Below are 14,234 nucleotides of genomic sequence, written 5' to 3'. Positions count from 1 at the left end.
TACTGAAAGCTTTGGTTTCAATAGCGTGAAGCCGAGCTATGTGTGAGGCAGGAGCACCGGCCCAGAGGGGAAACAGTATTCCATTGAGCTGCGGATGAAAGCCTTGTATGTGGTGAGGAGCTCAGGTGTGCCGAGGAAGGACTTCGCATGACGGAGGATGCCCAGTCGGCGACTGGCTTTGGTGGCCAGCTTGGAAATGTGGTTTTCCCAGGAAAGATCATGGCAGATAGTGAGACCCAAAAGCTTGAGTGACAGAACTTCTTGGAGAGGATTGTTCAGAAAGTAGATGGGAGGGTTTTCTAGACAGTCTTTTCGGAGAGACATTGTGATGGTGTGAGATTTGTCAGGATTGAAAGACATGTTCCACTTGTTCGACCAGTCTTTGATTTGGTCCAGGTCTGCAGAGAGTGAGGAGGCTGCAGACTGCCAATCTGAGGGATGAGGTATGGAGCGGCAGAGAGTGGAGTCATCGGCAAAGAGATAGAGAGGATTTTCCAGAGAGTCGGAGAGATCATTGACGAAGATCAGAAAAAGCACAGGGCCCAGAACACTACCTTGGGGAACTCCAGCCTGAACAGGAAGGGGAGATGAGAGAAATCCATTCAGGGCCCCACATTGACTACGACAAGAGAGGAAGTTTGCAAGCCATGCGTGGAGATTTCCATGGATACCGTAGGAGGAGAGTTTGGAGGGCAGACCTGGGTGCCAGACCGTATCAAAGGCACGTGATATGTCAAGGGAGACAGCTCTGATTCCCTGTTTGGCATTAAGGACCTCCATCCATTGTTGAGACAGCAGAAGTAGCATGCCCAGAGTAGAATGACCTGTTCTGAATCCAAATTGAAGATCCGAGATCAAGCCATTGGAGAAGAGGAAGGATTTGATGTCAGAATCGATGGTTGATTCCTTGACCTTGCTGATTATTGGGAGCAAGCTGATTCGTCTGTAGTTGCAAGGATCTGTTTTTGCACATTTTTTGTGTAAAGCGGTAATATTGGCTGATTTCCAAGCTGATGGCAGATGACCTTGAGCTAAGGAGAGGGTGAAGAGATGAAGTGAAGAGATGACTCACCGTCCGTTTTCGGCCAAAAAATTGAAATATTTGGGAAAAAAAAAATTTGGAGGGGGATTTTAAAAAATAATCACCACCGTCCACCGACATTTTAATTTACTAGTAAGCCAACACCCGCTCACTACAGGAGCTGCAGGAAGGGTCATTCCTCTTTGGGGTATATAGATTACAGTCGATCTATGGTTGGGTCTCAAGAACATTGGGTGTGTGTTCATTTACCAAGTTTCTTGTGGAGAGATCGCCAAGTGGTTTAAATATTCGAGCAAGCACTCCATTCAAAACCCTTAAGGAACGGCTGGCTTGGCAGGCGCTAGCTATCTGCTTGGTAAATGAGCACACCTCCAACCTTGTGGGGTATATAGTGTTGCGGATATGAGGACTGTATTTTTTTATTGTGTGCTTTATTATTATTATTGTTTATTCTGCGCCTCCTGCCTCCAGTGTTGTGTAAAAGTAAAAAGGGCGTCCCGGTAGTTATTCCATGAAACACCACATTGCAGGACCCGATAAAACCCTTGTTCAGCAGTTTATATCCTTATTATGTGTTTTAGGGTAAGGCCTTGTCGTCCATTAACATGACACTCCATTGCACCGAGTAAAAGAGATAGATTCCCTTCATTCCCATTCCCAAAAACCTCCATTTCCCCTTTCGTAATGGCCAAGCCTCAATTTGGCAATTACATCCCCTCCAAAGCCGCCATTGACCACGAGGCAGGGTTGGGGAAGAAAGGCGGGTCTCCACCTCGTCATAGAGGGGAGGAGTAAGTCGGCCCCGCTCATCCAACCCAGAACGAGGGGTTTGGCTTAAGAGGGCGGAGATAGAATGCTTGGGGGAGGTTCGCAAAGGGTGAAGGGCGGGGCCTATATAACCCGCCGCGGGACGCTCCCCAAGCAGACAAGCAGATGAGTCCAAGAGATGATCTGAAAGGCTGAGCTGAGCTGCATGGTGAGGTGGACAGGAAAGAGCTGGGTCGTCAGAGCAGGGCTGAGTCGTGAGGTCCAAAAGCAGAAGATCATCCAGGGAAGCACAAAGCCTGCTATTCGTCACCTTGCTCGCCAGCAGCAGCGTCTACAGCAGCAACAAGACTCGACAGCCGTTTGGGGCCTGGACGGCAGTTTGGAGCAGGGCCGCGAAGGGACGGCGGCTGCCGAACGCGCCGATTCGTGCTGCCGAACAAATTGGACTTTCCTCTCCTTCCAGCCAATTCCTATCATCATTCCCCGTGTGAGTCGTCTTTGTTTGTTCTGTCCTGGGTAGGTAATTAAGTCTGTATAAGCTAGTATTTTCCCTGTGTCTCTAAAAGCTTCTGTATATTATTTTCTTATCTTTCCTTCTCCTTGGTTATTTTGAGCCTGTAAATAGTAAATAAATTTAGTAGTATTTTCAACCCTTTTCTCGTCTTCTTCTTCCTCTTTGCATTCGTCGTCTTAGTCTTTTCCCCATTGAATATCTGTGGCACGATACGGCCAACGTTTGGGTGAATCGGGTTTAGTCGGGGAACAACTGTTCGGTCGCGGAGCCTTCGCTCGGCAAACAACATCCTTAACCGCGTACCGTAACAATAGATTACAGTATATCTTCGCTCAGTTCTGTAAGTAAAACTTACCTCACGGATGTCTGGATTCCTCCAAATTTCTTTGTTTAATGTTATAAACAGCATTAGCGACTGTTTAAAATGCTAATCATGTGTGTGTGGTTTATAATATTTTACAAGCCAGGCTACGCCGCTGTTAGACTTTTGGTCTTGTTATTATAATATTAAATATAAATTCTCCTTAGAAGGTGTCAGGAAGTGCTTTAGGCATCCACAAAAAAAATAGGAAAACAAAAACAAATTGACGCCGAGCAATGCTGGATACTCCTGCTAGTACAAGATATAAGAGAGCGGACAGACGTACAAACAGAAAAATGGAGTTTGACAAAAAGGGAAGCTTTGGGTTGTGTTCAGATTTGCCTGATGCGAGACATTGTATCTGATGTGCCGCACTTGGAACAATGGGAACACAAAGACTCGCTCTACTTTCATAACTAGGAATTAGTGTCTCAAATTCAATAGTACATGCTTACAATGGATTCTTTAGGGGATCGCCCTACACTGTGGAATTGTTAATTTTTTCCAGTTTGTTATGCTGTTTATAACAATATTGTTACGGACGCGGTTAAGATGTTATTTTGACCGAGCGGTGGTATTGCCGCGACCGAACAGTTATTCCCCGACTTGAACCCGATTCCACCCAAACGTTGGCCGTATCGCACCGCAGCTGCTCAATATGGAAAACTCTAAAGCGACCGAATACAAAGAGGAAGAAGACGTACAGAAGAGTAATTGGATTTATTATTTACACATATAAGCAGGAAGAAAGCAGTCACGTTTATTTACAGAAGATATTAGATACACAGTGCAACGCTAGCTTACCTACAGTCTTAATTAACCCAGGGACAGAACAAACAAGGACAGACTCACGCGGGGAATGATGATAGGACTGGCGGGAGATGGATGGCTGGCGGGATAGGGAGGTCCAACTGGTCCTGCAACCGATCGACTCGTTGGGCAGCCGCCGCTCCTTCGCGGCGCTGCTCCAAACTGCCGTCCAGGCCTCACGCTGCTGTGGCTGCAGTTTCGGTGGCTCCAGCTGCAGTAAGTGCAGTTTCGGTGGCTCGAGCTGCAGTAAATGCAGTTTCGGTGGCTCGAGCTGTAGTAAGTGCAGTTTCGGTGGCTCCAGCTGCAGTAAATGCAGTTTCGGTGGCTCGAGCTGTAGTAAGTGCAGTTTCGGTGGCTCGAGCTGCAGCTCAACTCTGGACTTCTCCCGGACTCAACTCAAAGCGCCTCTCTTGGACCCAACTGCTTGGACTTCCTCTCGTCTCTCTGTAAAAGCTCATCTCTTCGGGAAACGCCCTAGCTGTGGGTTATATAGGCCCCGCCCCTCAACCTTCGCGAACCTCCTCGATGTTTCTCTCCACACCCTCTCCAAGTCCAACCCCTTGTTCGTGGTTGGTTGAGTGGGGTCTGACTCACTCCTCCCCTCTATGACGAGGTGGGGACCCGCCTTTCTTCCCCAACCCTGCCTCGTGGCCAATGGCGGCATTTGTTGATTGGCCATGCGAATGGCAATTGACGAAAAGGGGGAATGGAAGTTTTGGGAGTGGGAATGAAGGGAATCTATCTCTTTCACTGGTGCAATGGAGTATTTCAATTAATGGGAGACACAGCCTTACCCTAAAACACATAATAAGATATAACTATTGAACAGGGGTATTCTATGATTGGCTGTGGTGTGGATGCTTTATGGACTAATTATGGGACGCCCTTTGACCTTTACACAGCTCCGGAGGCAGGAGGCGCAGAATAAACAATAATAATAATACACACAATCAAAAAAATACAGTCCTCATATCCGCAACAATATTTTACTGTCATTTTAACTTCTCTGATGCAATTGCAATTTAATCACTACCTTTGTTTTATTATATATCATAACAATTTCAAATGTGATTATATATATATATATATAATATATAATCATTATATATGATTATATATCATATATATAATCATTATATATGATTATTGATTATACTAGGGCATGCCCGTACTATATATATATCTAAAATTATATCCCCCCCCCTCTATTTACATGAAATGGTTTGGTCCAAAGCGAACGGCTTGCGGAGTTTGGTAAAGAAATCGCCATAGCGTGCACAAACGCGCAGGAAAGCGAAAGAATCGCAAATTAGTTTTAATTAGTTTTAAAACATAGTTTAACGCCAACATAGTTTGCCAACGTGAAATAAATGAATACGCTCTAAAATGTGCCGTCCGAGGCAGAGTCTGTTCGCCACGTTCGGCACACGTGATAGCTCGCTGCTCTCTGATTGGTTGAATCGTTTTTTGGACATAGCTCGCTAACTACTTGTCCGATTAATATGAAACCTTGAAAAGGCACATCCTCGGGTCCCCAGCAATATACCTGGCAAGTTTCAAGTATATCGGACCCGTGGTTGTCGAGAAACAGCGGTCACAGACAGACACACAGAGATTACTGGCATTATAGATAGATATCATAACAAGACTCGGCAACGGTTGCTCGAGTGAGATGTGCATGGAAGAAGTTTCGGGAACTGAGTGGCGTGCTGATGAGGAGGAGAGTGTCGCTGAAGCTGAAGGGAAAGGTGTATGCTGCATGTGTGAGAAGTGTTATGATTTATGGGAGCGAGACATGGGTAATGAACGTAGAGCAGCAACGAAGGCTGGAAAGGGTGGAAATGCGAATAGTTCGATGGATGTGCGGAGTATCGTTGAGAGAGAGGAAGACAAATGATGAATTGCGAAAGATGATGGGAATATTGCCTGTGATTGATGCTGTGAAGAGGAACAGGTTGAGATGGTTTGGTCATGTGTTGAGGAAGGATGAAAGTGACTGTTTGAGAAGAGTGATGGAAGTTAATGTAGAAGGAAGTAGAGGACGGGTAAGACCGAGAAAGACTTGGCTAAAGATGGTGGAAGAAGAAATGCGGGCAAGGGGGTTAACAAGGAGAGATGCAGAAAATAGGGCAAAATGGAGAAGATTGTCATGGGGACCGCAAGGCTAACCCCTGCTCTAGCAGGGAAAATGGCCTTAAAATGCATGTTGTTGTTGTTGTTGTTGTATAACAATTTCAAATGTGATCATTTCCCTCTCAATGAAGTTGATTAATAAGCTGGCTTTGCACATGTTTATAGATTGATAAGAAATAATGACAAAAACGACTGAAAATTTGATAAGATTTGATGGTTTCATTAATTAATTTTCACATTACAATGTTATTTAGGTAGACACCTTGTGACATTTTGAATCAGGAGTTTGTGACGACTTTGTATGCGATTCCTCAGGAGAGGAGGGTAACCATGGATGTGCTCTGATGTATCAATCAAAGACTTCCCATAGGTCCTCAGTGGGATCGAGAATTGATATTAGGAGGCCTGGGGATGATCCACGAGTTACCATGAAGTCTGAGCAAGGCCTACACAATAAGGGGCCTGTGTGTTGAGCAATTGTTTCCTGAAATATTATTTTAATGAAAGCTTTGTGTACTTCACACGGGTAGTGCGGTGAACGATGATCTCATTGTGTTCGTATTTATAAATCCTATGGAGTCGTTGGAATCCTTTTTGCCCTTCGAATAGTCATTGATTATATTTGAGATGAATCACTTGACACCGCCATGAGATCCCAATATTCCCATACTTTGTAGATTAATGATGCCCCTGTGCTCAAGACAAACAATCTCGTTAAAAAATAATTTGAGGTTTCCTTTTGATGAGATTATTGCAACAACTTGAAAATCGGATTTATTTATCTGCCCATTATTTTTATTCTTTATTTATTCGCTTTTCTATTTATTTATTTTTAGATAAGATTATTGTCGAGCCCAAATTTGTTTCAATGATCTACCGTACTTTCGAACATTGCTTTTATTTGCAAATTTAATTTCAAACAATCGAGATTATCTACCTCAGGGAATAATATATTTTTCCTCGACATTGCTGTAGATTCCCATAAGATTTGAGGATGGTTCTGCTTACACAAAATCAGTGTAGTGTGACATGTATACATATATATATATATATATATATATATATATATATTTGTTTGCGACAGCGGGTTTGTAATCAAGTAATCAGCAGAGGTTGGGACACCTGTAGGAATTGTTTGCATCAACTTTCAAGGCTTAATTTACTTACATTGCTGCAGAACAGCTGTAAGTTGTTAACCCATTACTTGTTCCCTGAAGAAGGCCTTTTTTTTTTTTTTTTTACAATATAACTGCAATTTACATTATTTTCCCATTTTTGCTAACCTAAACTTTTTTTTTAACCTCGAGCAGTTTACTGCTTACCTTTGTACCATTTCAAGTTATTCACTGGACATTAAACTGCGTAAATTTCAATAAAAACTGGAAAAATTGAGGTGTTCTAAAACTTTTGACCAGTAGTGTATATATATACATACAAATGTCCAGCCCATCTCAGGTCAGGGTCACCCAGATAGCTCAGATGGCAGAGGACTGGTACGGTTTTCCAGAGGACCTGGGTTTGATTCCTGGTCTGGGTGTGTAATTTTCCCACATATGGCAATTAAATAATTGAAATAAAACCCGACTATTGATTCGTACCAACCCGTTTTTCGTCGCACCTCCAACTTGCCATGTATGCATTAGTACGGACTCTGAAGTTCCATTTGTGGAAGAATTTGTTGGTTTCCAAATTTTTTTTAGTTTTCTCGGTGAAGTAAATGGATGAAAAGGAAAGTATTCATTGGAAGAGAATTGACGGAATACTTTGTGGTTATATTATATTTTTTACTTCTGATAGGTATGCAAACCAGCGAAACTCAGATTATACACCACCTGTGAAAGCTCATGCATCCACTCACACAAGGCATTGTCAGAGCCTTTTTTTGCACATTTCACATGTTCATGAAGAGATAGTGGAAGCATTAGTAAGGAGTCCCAGGTTCCGTTTGTGAGTGAATTGGTGGTAGCACAGGCAGCTCGTGGCCCAATAAAATGAAGGTGAGCAGGGTTAAGATAACCAAAGGATTGACAGAGTTAATTTCTCATCAAGATCACACCACACCTGCTTGTGCATACCTTCCTGATGCTACACACTTACTCTTTCAAATCCCCCTTCACCCTGCCCATCCATCTCTCCCAATCCTTCAATGAAGATCCCTCCATCTTTTGTCACTAAAAAAAATCCAAAGATTCCATTACGGCCTGGCTTTTAGATTACAGTATTTTACTGCTTCCTTCGACACATCTCAGCACCATAATGGTGTCTTACATTATGTGACCTTTCATTCCAGTGTTGGGGTAGATGTAGATCTAAATGTGTTGTAGTGTTGGAATGGGAATATGTGACAGCAATTCTTTACGACTGGCTGTTCGGCGGCACATTGCGTTCTGTACATTGTCAACGCTTGTTTGCCTACGATTCGATACGGAATCGATTTGTTTATTATATCGGACATTGCAATGCTTGTTGATGCAAGATGCTAATTGTAAACGTAGCTTAGAGCACAACGGTGGGAAGCGTTAACGTTGAAGCTTTACTGCTTGTGGGGATGTCTCGAGGGTTCGGAGAGCTTCTCATGGTTGTTTCCAGATATGAAGCCATCGCCCAGTAATGGGAAGTTTCTTACGATCCGGATACAAACCCATCTTGTATTCATGAGAGGTTCTGGAGGGAGAGGCTTCCAGGAATGGATGTGAGCAGTGTGCATGTATATAAGTGGCAATTAGCAGAGACCAGAAGGGTGAAAGCAGAGAGAAGAACCAATGGTCATTTGTTCTGTGCAGCGACGTGCCCTGTTGGTGTCTATAAGCAGTTTTTATCTTTTTGTTTTTCCTTTTTTTTTTAAATACAAGATGGAGGCTCGTGAAAGAGCTAACATTAATCACAAAAAAACGGATACATAAAACATATAATAAAGGGAGCGGGAGACAAGATGGGAAGAGAGGGGGAAGCACAAAAGTACAACATTTGAGAGCAGGGACATCGGGGGATCTGTGGGAGGGAGCAGGCTTGGGGGGAGGAGGCGTGGGAAAGGAGGGTGGGGGGGGGGGGGTTGGGAGAAGTATAAAACACAAGGACACTGCTAGGACTTCCAGGAAAGAAGTCGGTATTTCAAAAAAGTAGATCTGGGGTGAATTACCGGGGGTAGAAAAGATCAAGGTTTTGGATGAGGGAAGATAAGAGATGGTGGTGAACAGCTGTTTTAAAGACCTGGAGGGAGGAGTGGGATTGAAGAGAGTGGGGGAGTTTTTCCAGAGGCGGGAGAAAAGAGGAATGAAAGAGTAAAGTGAAGGAAAGAAAGAAAAGTAAATTCTCTTCAAAAATCTTCCTCCTCTTTTTGCATTTTCATTGCTATAACTTCCTTCAGTGACCTTCAAGCCAACTGCCAGTTGGACGTCCATCAATCAAGAGAGCCTTAGCTTTCATGACAATATGGCGCAGGTTCATTGGCCAGAATTGCCTTCTGCGTCTGACTTTGCACGTATTTCCTCATAAGTATCATGAATAAGGGTTGACAGGATAGCCGAGAGGTACACACACACTCATGTTTGAGCTCTCTAGCCTGGGTTTGAATCTCACCGCATCTATAAACCGTCATCCTGGTGCTTCTCAGCCAAGGCGATGCATCGATGTGTGGTACCATCCCTCCGATAGGCAATAGTCCGGGCATCCCGTCTGCCGGCATTCGCTGGTGGACGCTGAAGAAATTACAATTTCCTTCGTTCCCCCCTGACTGCTGGGAAGGCAATGGCAAACCACCTAGCATAACCCTTACCAAGAAACTGCTTCAGCAGCACCGATGCTCTGTAAAGATTATGGCAAATCTCATCGGATCTCATTCCAATTTCCTCCTTTCGGGTTTGTTGTGGTTATTTTGCTATTTGAATATGATGAATCATTCAAAGATAGCAACTTTTGCAAAATCAGTTTTAAGGCCTTTCACTGCTGAGACTTTGCAAAAGGTTCTCTTTCATATAATGGTCTCCGTTTGACTTTACTTTCATTTATTTCAGATTGTCCTGGCTTTTGACCGGGCAGCAAAGCCGTAGACTTTTGTGGTTTTTAACACGGAGCACGAGCACAAAAAGCTTTTTTTGACTAGTGCTGGCCACTTATGTCTCACTTTCTTTCTTTCTTACGTTTTTCCTTCCTTCTTTCTTTCCTTCGCACCTTCCTTCATTTCAGCAAGTGCATTTATGTCAAAATCATAGATGATGAAGAATATGAAAAAAACAAGATGTTCTTCATTGAATTGGGGGAGCCTCGCGTAGTTGATTATACAGGTTTGATGGCTTTCAGTACACATGTGACACACATGAGGTGAACGGATATGCACCATTCTTCATTTCCACCTCCTCCATACTTTCAAGAAAACGATTCACGGTTCTTCATCGGCTTCTGTTTGTCTCTTGATTTTTTTTCATTTTCGTCCAGTGGTGGAAGATCATACTTTTACATAGTGCGTTAAACCACAAATCACAGTCATCCAGCTGTGTGCGTCACTTTTTGTAACTGTTTGTGAAAGTTTTCTTTTTTTAAATCTGTGAAATCAACTCTAACTGCAACGGTGAACACGTGAGATCTCATGTTCACTTTGGTAGTTGTATTTTTGCAATCTTCCTTTTAAGTCGTACATAGAAGTGAAGCCTAATATAAGTCATACATAGTCGTACATAGAAGGCAAAAATGTAATTCCCACAGTGCTTTGACATCCCAGCTTTGCAATTTGCATGAAAATCCTCCATTCCATAAACCAATCACTCCGCACAAGGCTTGCTACATTCTCGACTCCAACGGTAGATGTCCAGTAATGTTACTGCATCCCGGCAATTGTTTCTGTTTACTACCAAGGGCATGGTAAACATCACATCGCCATGATAAGGTGAGAGGTTTGAAAACAAGGTTGGCATTAAACAAATGCTCATGCCATTGGCCATCTGATGCCCGCTCGCTGTGATTACTGGTACGTGCGCGGAAAATGTTGATGCATGGCTTGTCATCAATTCATTCCATTTTCCTTTCCATTTTTTGTTTCCTCTCCCTCTCCTACCTGCCTCTACACCCCCATGTTGCCTACAGGAAGACCATTAGGATTCACATTCAAAACAAATGCGACTATGACAAGGACAGCGGCAGTTTCTTCATTGAGCTCGGAAAGCCTAGATGGGTGCACGGCAGCAGGCCAGGTCGGAAATTGTCCTGTCTCCTTTCAGGCTACCTGCAATTTTTTTTTTCCTATTGTGTATTGGGCAGTTTCCATTATCCTCAGACGAGTTGGGTTGACCGAGAGGACTGTGTGTCCAAACTACCAAGAGCAATATGGTGCCTGACAGATAATCAGGTTGACTCGGGATGGAGAGAAAATGCTCTGTCCTTCTCAAGCGGCTCATCGAGCTCAATGCGGTGGAAATATAACCTTTAAATTCCTTGTGAAATATTCCTCGTGAAATTCCAAAATCTCATCAATAGTTTTTTCATATAATTTTGTTAACAATGCGTACAGCCGAGTTGCATTTCCTTGAATTATTTACATGCTACATGTCGCAAGCTCCAGCTTCACTCAACACATTGGGACTTCTTAATTGACTGGATACGGTCACTGAATCAAAGAAGAGATAATAATGGCCATTTACTCCTGTTTTTTTTCTTCAAAAAACCCACTCTTCAACAATTAAGTGCATCTGCTTGTTTACATAAGAACGGAAATTATAATAATTTAGAAGCTTCCCACCAACTAACTGTTCATTACATCGAAATTGCAAGCGAGTTTACATACATTCTGCGCCTTCATTCCATACACGTATTGATCAGTAATTGCGTGTCATGGCAAACTGATTTGGTGGTGGAGATCTTGTTTTCGTAGATATCTCTTTAGATCCCATCGCAAGTTTCCCTTAAGACAATTTTTTCTCTCCAAACAAGGGGATCGGGTTGAGGAGATGCGAATCGACAAACTGCAGCAGTATGTTCATAAACTACTAAAAGATATGGGGGATGGAGATACACGGGGAGGAAATGAAGAACCACCTTTAGAGGCCATTTTTCCCCGCAGAGCGGGAGTTGGTCTTTTCATGGCACCTTAGTCCCCTTTTTGAAGCAATGTTTTATGGCCGGATGCCCTTCCTGCCACCAACCCTGTGAGTCGCCTTTTGCGACACACAGGGAATTACCAGTGAGCTGGTACTCAATTTGCCGACCTCGGAAGGATGAACAGGCTGAGTCAACCCACCTGGTGTCAATTCAGCAATTTGACCGGGATTCGAAACCAGGATCCTAGGATCCCAAGCCGGCACCTTAACCGCAAAGCCAACACCAGGCTTGGAGGAAATCAAGAATAATGCAAAAACGGGTAACAACAGCCAGGAGGGGAACAGAATGGGAAAGAATGAGAGTGTGTTGAAGAGATTGTGGATGTGCATGGGCGCGCACAATAAGGGTTAACCAAGCTGTTTGCACAGGTGCAGTATGTGAGGGAGGCAGTTACCCCCTCTCTGAAAGTCATTAGTACGCCAGCTTGGTATTTAGCGACAATCCTATACAGTAGTCGCCAATTCCCCTCGGACGAGCTCCGCTTCCAGATGGTTATCATCCAAAATACGCCTTTTAGAAGCCATAACCTCTCGGATGGAACTCGCACGTCGTTACTCCTGGACCACCACGAAGGAACAAATGACAATTAATTGTTCCTTTCACCATTTAATTTATTTACACATTGGTCGCAAAGCCATTTTGGGGGGGACTTTCATCAAATGCGAACCTTTTAATCACCTTTGGGAGCACGCTGCACATGGTAGTCTGCCAATTAGGAATACACTCGAGATAAAACACTCACATTTTGCCAATGCTGGATCATAACTGTCCATTGTGTTAACATTATAAAGCATTCGGCATTATTTCACTTTGGCGATTGCGTCACGTGATGCACACAATGGAAATATTAGACCGAACAATTCCAAGGGTCGCTTCCTGAGATGGAGTCAGATAATCTTTAAACTTTCACTCATCAGCTTCAATCCACAAACTAAATATTTTGTTGACTGTGAACCCCAACATAGGGTGCAGTTTTTGGGGGTTTTTGTTTTTAAGCCAGTGAAATCGTTTTCATTGTTTGCTGAATACAAATAAATTGTGGGATGCAAAAGTACGAGTCCAGGAGGAAATTTATCAATTGAGACGTGATAACAAAATTAACTAGAAAGCATCTGAAAATGCAAACCTCATCGATGTCTGTTTGTATTCAGACGTCCCCTTCTTACTCTTCGTATGCTCAAAATAACAAAAACAGTTTTAAAAAATACAAAATGAAAATTGATGATTTTTTGCAGCCATGACCTTTGAGCTTTAGATCTAAAACATAATCAGTTTCTAGCTTTTGTTTTGTGAACCAATTCTGTGACCCAATATACAAATTCTTAAAATTTCAGGTCAATTAGACAAAAATTGACGATTTTATGCAACCTTAATCTTTGACCTTTTGATCTAAAAAAAACAAACAATTGACAGCTACCTTTTTATTAGTGAACCAATTCAGTGACTCAATATGCAAATTCTTTAAATTTCAGGTCAATTGGGTGAAAATTGTCCATTTTATGCAACCTTGATCTTTGACCTTTTGATGTAAAAAAAAAAAATTCAGCTTCTAGCCTTTCATTGGTGAACCAATTCAGTGATTCAGTATACAAATGCTTAAAATTTCAGGTCAATTAGACAAAAATTGACGATTTTATGCAACCTTAATCTTTGACCTTTTGATCTAAAAAAACAAAACAATTGACTGCTACCTTTTTATTAGTGAACCAATTCAGTGACTCAATATGCAAATTCTTTAAATTTCAGGTCAATTGGGTGAAAATTGTCCATTTTATGCAACCTTGATCTTTGACCTTTTGATGTAAAAAAAAAAAATTCAGCTTCTAGCCTTTCATTGGTGAACCAATTCAGTGATTCAGTATACAAATGCTTAAAATTTCAGGTCAATTAGACAAAAATTGACGATTTTATGCAACCTTAATCTTTGACCTTTTGATCTAAAAAAACAAAACAATTGACTGCTACCTTTTTATTAGTGAACCAATTCAGTGACTCAATATGCAAATTCTTTAAATTTCAGGTCAATTGGGTGAAAATTGTCCATTTTATGCAACCTTGATCTTTGACCTTTTGATGTAAAAAAAAAAAATTCAGCTTCTAGCCTTTCATTGGTGAACCAATTCAGTGACTCAGTATACAAATGCTTAAAATTTCAGGTCAATCAGATGAAAATTTATGATTTCATGTGACATTGACCTTTTACCTTTTGACCAAATTATTAATTTTCCTTCTCCAAATTCTCATCATAAAGCTTTGTTGAAAATTTGTTGACAAAACTCAAAAGGTAAAAACGTTACGGCCCAGACAGACACACACACACACACACACACACACACACACACACACACGAGATTATATAACCTCGTGTCCCACTGTGCAGGGGACAGACTAATCATTGTAATATGAAACCAAAGGCACTTTCAAGGGATTTCCATGAACTCGGATAAAACAACACTTGTCGTAATAGTATAAATCATAACTGTTTTTACCCCCCTTTAACCTTGAGAATTGCCTCA

General features: G+C 42.2%; 2 protein-coding genes across 2 annotated transcripts in view; one reads left to right on the top strand and one right to left on the bottom strand.

The window, feature by feature from the left end:
- LOC144892419 (uncharacterized) overlaps positions 1-14,234 on the bottom strand; it is a 748,105-nt gene that overhangs the window by 49,255 nt on the left and 684,616 nt on the right. The window lies entirely within an intron of this gene.
- The window catches only part of LOC137426756 (sodium/calcium exchanger 3), a 432,206-nt gene that overhangs the window by 350,024 nt on the left and 67,948 nt on the right, over positions 1-14,234 (top strand). Inside the window, exon 3 of the mRNA XM_068115604.2 lies at positions 10,708-10,814. Coding sequence (XP_067971705.1) covers positions 10,708-10,814 — 107 coding nt within the window. The remainder of the gene's footprint in view (positions 1-10,707; positions 10,815-14,234) is intronic.

Source organism: Myxine glutinosa, chromosome 5 (assembly GCF_964187855.1).
Source record: "Myxine glutinosa chromosome 5, kmMyxGlut1.1, whole genome shotgun sequence".
In the NCBI taxonomy this organism is placed as follows: Eukaryota; Metazoa; Chordata; class Myxini; order Myxiniformes; family Myxinidae; genus Myxine; species Myxine glutinosa.
The sequence above is the reverse complement of the archived record's forward strand: the minus strand, read 5'-3'. Positions and strand labels throughout refer to the sequence as shown.